Source organism: Sorex fumeus, unplaced genomic scaffold (assembly GCF_029834395.1).
Source record: "Sorex fumeus unplaced genomic scaffold, SorFum_2.1 ptg000007l, whole genome shotgun sequence".
Taxonomy (NCBI): domain Eukaryota; kingdom Metazoa; phylum Chordata; class Mammalia; order Eulipotyphla; family Soricidae; genus Sorex; species Sorex fumeus.
In genome coordinates this window covers 3,290,001-3,301,228 of record NW_026606064.1, presented here as the reverse complement: position 1 = coordinate 3,301,228, position 11,228 = coordinate 3,290,001, and the positions used below count along the sequence as shown (strand labels likewise).

The 11,228-nt window shown below is 52.6% G+C and overlaps 1 protein-coding gene across 1 annotated transcript in view; it reads right to left on the bottom strand.

Annotated features, from left to right (window-relative positions):
• Positions 1-577: 577 nt before the first annotated feature.
• The window catches only part of SLC43A3 (solute carrier family 43 member 3), a 33,256-nt gene continuing 22,605 nt past the window's right edge, over positions 578-11,228 (bottom strand). The window contains exons 10-12 of the mRNA XM_056132914.1: positions 4,721-4,907; positions 4,063-4,186; positions 578-1,543 (exon numbers count right to left, since the gene is read on the bottom strand). Coding sequence (XP_055988889.1) covers positions 1,463-1,543; positions 4,063-4,186; positions 4,721-4,907 — 392 coding nt within the window. The 3' untranslated portion in view covers positions 578-1,462. The remainder of the gene's footprint in view (positions 1,544-4,062; positions 4,187-4,720; positions 4,908-11,228) is intronic.

Below are 11,228 nucleotides of genomic sequence, written 5' to 3'. Positions count from 1 at the left end.
ATGGAGACATCCCCCCCCCCACCTTCTGAGTGCGGGGGGTGGGGGTGGGGTGTGGAGGCAGGGCTTCCAGGGATTCCGGGGTTCTCAGCCTATGCCCCAGGACTCGGTGGGTGGCACCTTGTGCGGGTCCCGCGGACATACTAGGACACTGCAGCCCAATTTCACTGTTCTTGTATGTATTTCAGCATTCCCCACCCCGCCACCCCGAACCCGGCACATTCCCCAGAACACAACACACATTATGCACACACACGAGCACATGTGCATGAACATTATGCAAACACACGTGAGCACATATGGCATGAACACGCACCCACGCATGAACATGCTTGCATATACACGCGTGCACCCAATCATGCACATACCTGTAGAAGCCCATATCTACACGTGCATATACACATGAAAGTACACATATGCATGTGTGCACATGTGCACACAGACACCACACGTGTGCCAACACGAGCACGTGTGCACACACACCCGTGCAGGCACATGGGTGCACATATACACATGCGTACTCACGTGCACTCACCCACAAAGGCACACACATACAGAGACATGAACCCCGTGCTGACTGTGGCAGTGAGGTTTTATTTTTCTGTAAAATGGTTCCCCAAAGAGATTCTTTACACAACGCCCAAAGTAAACATTCCTCCCTCGCAGGAAAATGACAACCCCCAAAGGCCGTGACAGAAATCCTTCGGCCAAACGGGTCAGCCGTTTCCCAAGCCTCTTGGGGTGACTTGCCAACACTGTCCTTAAAACCTCCCAGGACTTGCCGGAGAGAATCTCCGACTCCCACACACCCTCATTTTACAGAAGGGAAACTGAGGCTTGGGAGGGGGACGGGGTCACTGAAGGTCACCCAGCATCAGAGGCAGAGCTGGGACTTGGGCCTGGGAATCCCCACTCCCACCCATGGCTCCTTTGACTTGGGGAGCCCAGTCCCTGCCCAGGCTGTGCCCCTGCAGGAGAGCTGAGTGCCACCCAAATGCCAGGCGGTCCAAGGCTAGGACGACATCCCCGTCAGCAGAAAGTCAGCAGGGGGCGCCACCTTCCACACTCTGACTTCAGGCACCCAGAGGGCCTGAGCGGGAGTACAGTGGGGAGGTCACTCGCCTTGCACGCTACCGGCCTGGGTTCAGTCCCCAGCACCACATATGTCCTGCCCCAGAAGTGATCCCTGAGCACAGAGCCAAGAGTAGGTCCCGAGCACCACCATGTGTGGCCCCCAAACCCAACAAACAAATAAAATTAAGTGCTTGAAGATTGTCCACGTGGCCGCTGAGATCCTGTTATGCTGATGGGAAGCAGCAGCTGGCAGTGAAGGACTCAAGTTTCTCGTGTTTCAGGAGAGAACGGTTATTCGATACAAAGGGCCCAGGCTGTGGCGTCGTGTGCACGGGGCGTGTGACAGTGGCAGAAGCTTCCTCGGGGGCCGGAGAGTGCGACCGTCTTTCTGCTACTTGCTCTGACACTCGCGGTAGACCAGGACGGGGTGGACCAAGGTGAGCAGAGTGATCAGCACCAGCCCCACATTCACCTGGAGAGGGACAGACGACACCAGGAAAAAGTCGTTTGAGGGGGCCAGAGTGATAGTACAGCGGGGGGGGGTTTGCCTTGCACCCGGCCGACCTGGGTTCGATCCCCAGCATCCCATATGGTCCCCCGAGCACCACCAGGAGTGATTCCTGAGTGCAGAGCCAGGAGTAACCCCTGACCCTTGCAGGGTGTGACGCAAAAAAGAAAGAAAGAAAGAAAGAAAGAAAGAAAGAAAGAAAGAAAGAAAGAAAGAGAGAGAGAGAGAGAGAGAGGGAGGGAGGAAGGGAGGGAGGGAAGGAGGGAGGGAGGAAGGGAGGGAGGGAAGGAGGGAGGGAGGAAGGGAGGGAGGGAAGGAGGGAGGGAGGGAGGGAGGGAAGGAGGGAGGGAGAGAGAGAAAGAAAGAAAGAAAGAAAGAAAGAAAGAAAGAAAGAAAGAAAGAAAGAAAGAAAGAAAAAGTCAGGCAATGCCCACGAGCAGTGAGAAACCCAGTGAGCGTCCCCATCACTGTCCGGCCATGTGGACCCCAGGAAGGGCTGGGCCCTGATTTTCACTCTGCCTGGATAAAGAAGGGGAAGAACGGGGCGAGGCAGGGAGGTGGGGAGAGCTTCGAGGAAGAGCACAGAATTACGTGTTCAAGAGCCATGCCCGGCTGGGCTCTGTGGTTTTTTGTTTTCTTTTGCTTTTGGGGTCACACCCAGCGATGCTCAGGGGTTCCTCCTGGCTCTGCACTCAGGAACTACTCCTGGCGGAGCTTGGGGGACCATATTGCGTACCAGAGATTGAACCTGGGTTGGCTGTGTGCAAGGCAAATGCCCTACCTGCCGGACTATCATTCCAGCCCCAGGACCCTGTGTTTTCTGAAGTCTGTGAGGGTCACCTGCCTCCACGGTCCAGCCAGTCTCAGATGGTCACAGCCCCCAGGTACGTTCCTGGACTACTACACTCTCATCCCGCTTGTTATTTCATTCTGTGAAGTGCTGGGACTGTGTGCAGGGCCTCACCTAGGGAGACGGGTGCTCTCCCCTGAGCTCTGCCATCTACCCTGCCCCCGCTCATCTTCCAATGAAGCTGAGAGGGGCCAGAGACACAGTGCACGGGTTTGTGGAAGGGCTGGCCTTGCATGCAGATGACCCCAGTCCAATCTCTGGCACCCTTGCACACAGGTCTCTGGAGCGACTCCTGGAATCACGCCTGAGCACAGAGCCGCGAGTAACCCCTGAGTACTGCTGTGTGTGGTCCAGAGGTGTTTGTAGCACTGTAGCACTGTCCTCCCATTGTTCATCCATTTGCTCGAGCAGGCATCAGTAACATCTCCATTGTGAGACTTGTTGTCACTGTTTTTGGCATATTGAATACGCCACGGGGAGCTTGCCAGGCTCTGCCATGTGGGCAGGATACTCTCGGTAGCTTGCCGAGCTCCGTGAGAGGGAAGGAGGAATCGAACCCAGGTCAGCTGCATGCAAGGCAAATGTGCTATTGCTCCAGCCCTGAGGTGTTTGTACTTTTTTTATTATTATTATTTTAATGAATCATCTATGATGATGCAGTTACAGACCTTTTTTTTTTAATTAGGAGTACTGTTATATATTCAGCCATTGATTAAGCTGATTGGGTGTTTGTACATTTTTAGTTTGGTTTTGGTTTTGGGGTCACAGCCTGTAGTGCTCAGAGTTAACTCCAGGCTCTGAGCTCAGGGATCACTCCTGGAGGCCTAGAATGGCAGAGGGAACCTTATAGGGTGCCAGGGATCAAACATAGGTCAGTCAAGTGCAAGATCAGCACTCTGCCTGCTGGACTATTTCTCCGACCCAATATTTTTAGTTTTTATAAATAATTACATAAGCCAACAGAGCTGAGCTCAGGACATGAGGCGTAATGTGAGTGAGATCTCTGTGCTCCCTCATCCCCAAATCAATCACTCTGTTGGTGGAGGGAGGGCTTGGGGTCACACCCAGCATAGCTCAGGGCTTACTCCTGTCTCTGTGCTCGGGGATCCCTCCTGGCAGGCTTGCGGGGTTGGGGCAGGGGGGCATATGGGATGTTGGGAATCGAACTTGGGTGTGCTACATGCAAGACAAAAGCCCTACCCACTGGACTATCTCTTTGACCCCCACACAACCCAAATGTCTGAGCCTCAGTTTCCCCACTTGCAAAAATCCAGAGGCCATGCTCTTTTGGCATCCCCCCAGTTGCAGGGGTGCTGAGGTCTGAGGGTGAGTGAGATCACAGAACTTCCGCCCCACGGTACCACAGCGTAACCCAAATGTGTGCTGAGGACCTAGAACCCAGGCCAGCTTTGTCCTGTGCTGCTCTCACAAGCAGAAACACACACACACACACGCACACACACACACACACACACTCACTCCATGGGAGAAACCCAGACCCAGGGGAAGCTGTTATGCAGAAATGTTCCTGCAGGGACACACCACCTTGGCCCGGTTGGAAGCGCCCCCTGCTGGAGCCCACTGGAATCACCCCGATCAGAAAAGCCTGGCAGTGACACCCCGCAGTACTCACAAAGAAGGGGTCATCCTGGAGGGGGCCTTTGACGAGGGTGAAGAGGGGGAACTGGAGCAGAGACACGATGGCTGACAGGGCCATCACTAGCCCAAAGAGCTTCCCAAAGTGCTCCGACGGGAAACTGGGGAGAGAGGCAAAAGGGTTTGGTGAGCGTCGAGGGCCTTCTTCCCTCTCAAGAAAGGCCTGGTCTTGGCAGGACTTTATTGGCCTCTGGCTTCTGACTCCCCTGCCCTAGGCCTGCTCCACACCCCAACCCTACACAGCCCTTCCCCTTCCCCCTTGCTCCTGCCTTCAACCCATCTAGCCTAGAAAAGACAGAGTCCAGGGATGATGCCAAGGAAAAGACTGACGCGGATTCCCAGATGCCAGATGACGTCACCACTCTCAATGCAGCAAGACAGAGCATCCAGGGCACAAAGAAGGAAAGGCGCTGTCTTTCCAACACTTCCCTAGGCGTGGGGAACCAAGGTGGGGCCTTGGAGGGTGAATAGGAGTTCGCCAGGTAGACCTCAGCAGCAGAGAAAACAGACGGAAAGGCCCAGGCACACGACTGTTCTGTCCCTCCCACCAGCCTCCATCTCCCCAAAGACCCTGCCTCCCTCACCTGGCTAGCCCCCAGGCCCACCCTCACTTCATGCGCCCCAAACCCACTCACGCGAGGGTGAGGAAGGCGGCGTTGCCTCCGTAGAGGAAGGAGCGGCTGATCACTTGCAGGATGAAGGTGGCGTACTGCAGCCGGAGGACGGGCACAGAGGCGCAGATTGCGAAGCCCAGGCACAGCAGCGACGTCAGGGCGAGTGATGGCACCGTGGAGCAGAGGGCCACCATGGAGGCCGACGACCCTGGTTCAGAGAGAAGAGGAGAGGCTGCTGGGTTCCCCCATGTGGAGGGCAGGGAGGAGATACAAAGATGGCGAGAGGGGAGCAACCACCTTCCACCCAACCCTCCTGCAGAAACCCAGGGCTCATCCTTGAATGCTCCTCCTTTTCCCAGCCTTCCCTCCAACCCATTAATTAATGCTGCTAATTCACCCCCAAAATATCACACAAATGGATGCACTCCTAGAGTCTGGGGTGCAGCCCAGTGATGGAGAGTGCCTCCATGTCTTGTCCACATGTCTACCACTCTCGATGAAGCAAGAACAGGGCATCCAGGGCACAAAGAAGGGAAGGCACTGTCTTGCTAATGCTTGCTTCCCTAGGTGTGGGGACCAAGATGGGGCCTTGGAGGGTGAATAGAAGTTCACCAGGAAGACCTTGGAGGCAGAAAGAACAGACAGAAAGGCCACGCACATGATTTTTCTGTCCTTCCCACCAGCATTCAAATCCCTCACTTGATCCCCAACACTACCCTACACACACACACACACACACACACACACACACACACACACACTGCTAAATGCTTTCACCAACACCACTTCTTGTTGAGTCTCTGGTGCCAGCAAGCATGAATGCCCGGAAAACGGCAACAGTGGAAAGGTGAACGAACTCAGAGATGGTGGCAGTGGCCTTCTAACAGGCTCCACCAAGTCCACTGTGCTCTGCTCTGGCCCCTGCAACTCACGTTCAGATGCCCTGCGGAGCTCTACTGGTAAGGGCACAGATGGGACCTAATCCAGAGGGCCAGCCCCCCTCCCGTGCTGCAGCAGAGAAAGGGATGAGGAGAGAGTCCCTGTAGGGGTGCAGACCCAGGACAGAGCCTCCAGAGAGCCAACTGCAGGACTCAGTGCAGTCCTACATCTCCGGACAGAACGTCTGCATTTACGGAAAATGACTAGGGAAAGACAGAGGGAGGGAGGAGGCAGAGGACACGGAGAGGGAGACAGAATGTCTTTGGCTAGATCTTGTTTCACATTTTTGACACGTGTATAAATGACTCACATATAAATTTAATTGAGTAAAAACAACAAAAAAAAAAAACAAGAGAAGCAATTCCCTCCAAATCAGAATCAAGACAATCCTAGTGAACATTCCTTTATGTCGAGTAGGTGACACTTAAAACACAGTGGAATATGGGGCCACAGAGATGGTAGAGCAAGCAGTCTACTCTTACATGCAGCCAACCTGGGTTTGGGTTCGATCCCCGACATCCCATATGGTCCCCCCTGAACTCCATCAGGAGTAATTCCTGAGTGTAGAGCCAAGAGTAAGTCCCTGGGTGTGGCCACAAAACAAACAAACAAAAACCCTTCGTGTTCTACTTTTTTTTTTTTTTTGGCTTTTTGGGTCACACCTGGCAATGTTCAAGGGTTATTCCTGGCTGGTTATTCCCGTGGATGCTGGGAAATGAATGCCAGGCAAATGACCTACCCACTGTACTATTACTCTGGCCCTAGATTATACTCTTTTTTAAAAAATGGAGTGGGGGGGTATATGGTGCCGCCAGCAGGTCAATCTGTACCTGTACCAGCAGCCTGATGGCACCTTCAGACTTCCAGATACCCCAAAATTGTTGCTGTGCCTTTAGCCAAAAGATCCCAAAAACTTGGGGCATAGTTTACCAAGAAAGTAAACAGCCAAAAGTTAGGTATGTCGGAGACAGCCACAAACCACCTTGGGCTCAGCTATATAATTGGAGGCAAGGCCTCTCAGGTTCCTGATCAATCTGCTTAATGGCCATGAATCAGAGACTCAGAAACAAATCTCGAAACCCAATGACTTTTGGCAGAAATGCATCTGGTCCCTGCAGTAGATTACCAGCGCTGGGCCAACCCAGGTGGAAATAGGTTTTGTGCCTTGGCCTGTTCCCCCTGGCGGCCCGGTGGCCGCCGTCCTCCAGAGGCCACTGGACAGTCAGGTTTGGGCCCACAGTGATGAGACACACAGGACCTCACGGGATGGGGGTGGAGCTGGCCCTTTCCTCCCCGTCCCAAAGAGAACCCAAGTTGCCGCCCACGTAAGGCCTCTCTGGCTCCTGATCAAGCTGCCTAACAGCCATGATCCCAGAGACTCAGAAACAAATCTCAAAACCCAGCAGCTTTTGGCAGAAATGCGTCCAGACCCCACAGTAGGTTACTGTCACCGGGCCACCCCAGGGGGGAAAGAGTGCTCTCCCTCCGCCTGCTCCCTCTTGGCGGCTCGGTGGCTGCCATCCTCCAGAGGCCACTGAACAGTCAGGTTTGGGCCCTCAGTGACGAGACACACGGGGCCTCACGGGATGGGGGTGAAGCCGGCCCTTTCCTCCCCACCCCAACGAGACCCCGAGTCGCCACCCATGAACAGCCTTCCTGGCTCCTGATCAAGCTGCTTAATGGCCATGATCCCAGAGACTCGTACAAATCTTGGAACCCAGCAGGTTTTGCAGAAATCCCTCCAGATTTAAGCGTTAACATTTTTGGAATTTCAAAATCGCATGTTATTCTTAACCAGCAATAGAAAACAAATTGTCTACTGTTGCCCTTTCAGCAGATCTGAGTTGTTGGGGTAAAATCTCAAATAATAATGGTGGGTCTGGTGTCAAAATATTGAATGTGATCAAAGTAAAGAGAGGTAATGTGGAGGGGCTGGAGCGATAGCCCAGTGGGTAGGGCGTTTGCCTTGCACGCAGCCAACATGGCCGACACAGGTTCGATTCCCAGCATCCCATATGGTCCCCCGAGTACCGCCAGGAGCAATTCCTGAGTGCATGAGCCAGGAGTAACCCCTGAGCATCTCCAGGTGTGACCCAAAAAGAAAAAAAAAGAGAGGTAATGTGGAAATCATCTGCCCCACAGGTAGGGGGAGGATGTGGGATGGGGGTATACTGGGGTTTTTGGTGGTGGAGAATGGGTACTGGTGAGGGTACAGGTGTTTCACTGTATGACCAAGACTTAAACCTGAAAGCTTTGTAACTGCTCTCACGTTGATTCAATAAATAAGATTATAAAAAATGGAAAAAAAAAGTAAGGTAGAATTCATGCCCAATTCAATCAGCTAATCAGTGGCTGAATAAATAGCAGTACTCCTACATAAAAAAAAAAATGGAGTGGGAGGTCATACCCAGTGCTACTCAGGGACCACTCCCAGCAAGATGCTCAGGGCTACTCCTGACAGAGCTCGGGGACCATGTTGGGCAGGGATGGAGCCTGGGATTCTGGCACGCAAAGCCTGAACGCCAGCCCTGTGAGACATCCCCTGGGTCCCAGACTCCAGCCTTTATGTTTTCCCCTGAAAGAAACGGCGCGGCAAACATACCCAGTGAAACAGATCCAAGCATATCCTGTGTCAGAAAAGAAAGACAACTTCTAAAAGTAGTATGATAATATCTAAAGAACTCACATGCTCAATTGGTAAGATTCCCAATGGCGAAAGATGGGAGAGTTTGAGCATCAAGAAGAATCATGACAGAAAGGCACTGAAACAGAGCCAGATGTATTTAAAATGAGAACTGTGAAAAAGAACCAAGCTGGAGCTGGAGCGACAGCCCAAAGGTGAAAGCACATGTTTTGCATGCAGGTGCCCGGGGCTCTATCACCTGTATCACTTGGTTCCACAAGCACTGCCAGATGTGCACACGTGCGCGCACACACACACACACACACACACACGCACGCACGAATGCACACACATATACACATACACACATAAATACACATACACAAACATACACACAAACACACATACACATACACATACACACAAACATACAAGCATGCATGTACACGCATGAACGCGTGCGCACACGCATGCACACACACACACACACACACACACACACAAAGATGTTTCACCCCAGGAGGCTGATTAGGGCAGCAATTCATTATTGTCTTATTCCAGTGCAGGAGCGGTAATACAGCCAAGAGGGTGTTTGCCTTGCACACGGCCGACCCCAGTTTGATCCCTGTTATCCCAGATAGTCCCCCAAGCAATGCCAGGAGTAATTCCTGAGAACAGAGCCAGGAGTAACCCCTTAGCATTGCCAGGTGTGACCCCCCAAAAGAAAAAAGAAACAGAAAACCACTATTGTCTTATTTCACTAGGGTTTGGGGGTGACAATGCCAGGGATTGCACCCACAGTAGGGATTGAACCCAGGCCCTGATATATGCGAACAAATGAGGCAAGTGCCTTGCCATGGAGCTATATCGCTGGACCTGGCTCATTATTCTGAAAAGAGAAAAGAGAGGAGGAAAAGAAGCACACATGTCAGGGTAACAGAACAGTTAACAAAGTCAAGAGTTTTCTTTCTAGAGGAATTCTAGCTATCTTGAGCAGAAGGAGAGAGAGAAACCGAAAAAGCAACGTTTTGCGATGCCAATAAAATAATGAAACCAGGCATTGCTCATCAATGGCTGCTGCAATCGATCAAGCTGGGAAGGACGAGGAAACTTCCCCATGGGTGGGTCAGGCGACAATCTGAATGGGGGGTGGGGGGTGATGGGAAAGTGACCCAGAGACCACTGCAGGGAGCCAGGGAAGGGCTCAGCCCGTCCACTGAATGTTTCTCACCAAAAGAAATATTCAGCTGAGTCTCCCTGAGCCCTCATCTGCCTCCTCGCAGGAAATACCCCATCAAGAGCGCATTTTTAAGTGACACTGAAAGGATGACAAATCCCAAACATGGGGAAATTTGGGACAAATAATCCAGTGCTTCAAGTAAACAAGGACAGAAGGGTGGGGAACCCTCATCGACTAAGACAAATAGATGAGGCCCATCATGCCGGCACATCGCGCAGACTCTGTGAGTCCTCGCCTGGAATGGGCAACTGGGCAAGGACCGGCTTGGGGCAGAGAAGTCGGTGCAGAACCGCACATCAGAGGAGACTAAGACGCTACTGTGGGAGTTTGAAGTGCTGATAATGGGATAGTATGAAGATGTTCCCACACAAGAGGCCTTATTTGTTCGAGATGCACCCTGAGTCTTTAACAGACGGAATAATGAGATGCCAGGGGTTTCTTTGACATATTGCAACAGAGTCTCCTGCCTCCACACCTGGCTGTCCTCAACGGGGCCCATGGAGGAGGATGCGTTGAGTTTCCCTCCCCATACCGAGCAAAGCCCCAGCAGCTGAAGACCTCCAGTGCCAGCCACAGCCACACTGAAGACCACTCTCCACACGTTCTGATGAGCCTCATGCATGAAGGAACCAACAGAGGAACCCAGGTGTGCGGGACCCGGGGCATAGATCTCCAAGCCTGCTCGGATTGAGACTGGGGCCTCCTCCACCCAGATCCCCCACCTTCCAGTATGTAGGCTTTACACCCACCAACTGCCCCCAGCACCATGTAATCCCATCAACAGCCAAGACCCAGAGTCTATAAAACCCTGCTCCAGGAAGTGCATGGCCACATTCGCGGCCGCATGACATCTTATTATCTAGTTCTTACTCTGGAGAACCCGGCAGGCTACCAAAAGTATCCTGCCCACACGGCAGAGTCTGGCAAACTCCCCGTGGCATATTCAATATGCCGAAAACCAGTAACAATGATGGGTCTCATTCTCCTCACCCTGAAAGAACCTCGAATGTGGCACTTCTTAAAATCTCAGGGCTAGGACGAAGGAGACATTACTGGGGCAATCGATGAACAACAGGATGACAGTGACACAGTGATTGCAACAGCATTGGGTAAAGCAGTGCAGGGAAGCAGAGAAAGTGAGGTGGGGAGAGCCAGTGAATGGATGGATAAGTAAATATACAAACAACAAAAACAAAATATTAAGAGACAAAAGGTGGGGTCAAAGGCATTCTCTGTGAGAGAAAGCCACTTTGCATGTGTTAAACCATGAGTGAGAGCCTCAGCCCTCCATACTGTCCACGGTCCAGCCCAACACAGTGTCCACACAGCACTGCTTCTCCCAGCAACAATATGAGTGAGCACAACCTGACAATCACCACAACCAAGTGTGTGAGCACCACAGCCAAGCGTGCACCTGCCAGCATGAGCGCTCTGCATCCATACACTGTGGCAGGGTTGATGACAACCAACGGAAGGAGAATCAAAGCATTAAAGAGAGAGCACCAGGGGCTACAGCGGGTAGGGCATTTGTCTTGCACATGGCCAACCCGGGTTCAATTCCCAGCATCCCATATGGTCCCCCGAGCACTGCCAGGAGCCATTCCTGAGTGCAGAGCCAGGAGTGACCCCTGTGCATAGCCAGGTGTCACCCAAAAAGCAGAGAGAGAGAGAGAGAGAGAGAGAGAGAGAGAGAGAGAGAGAGAGCGCAAGCCAGGGGCTACAGCGGG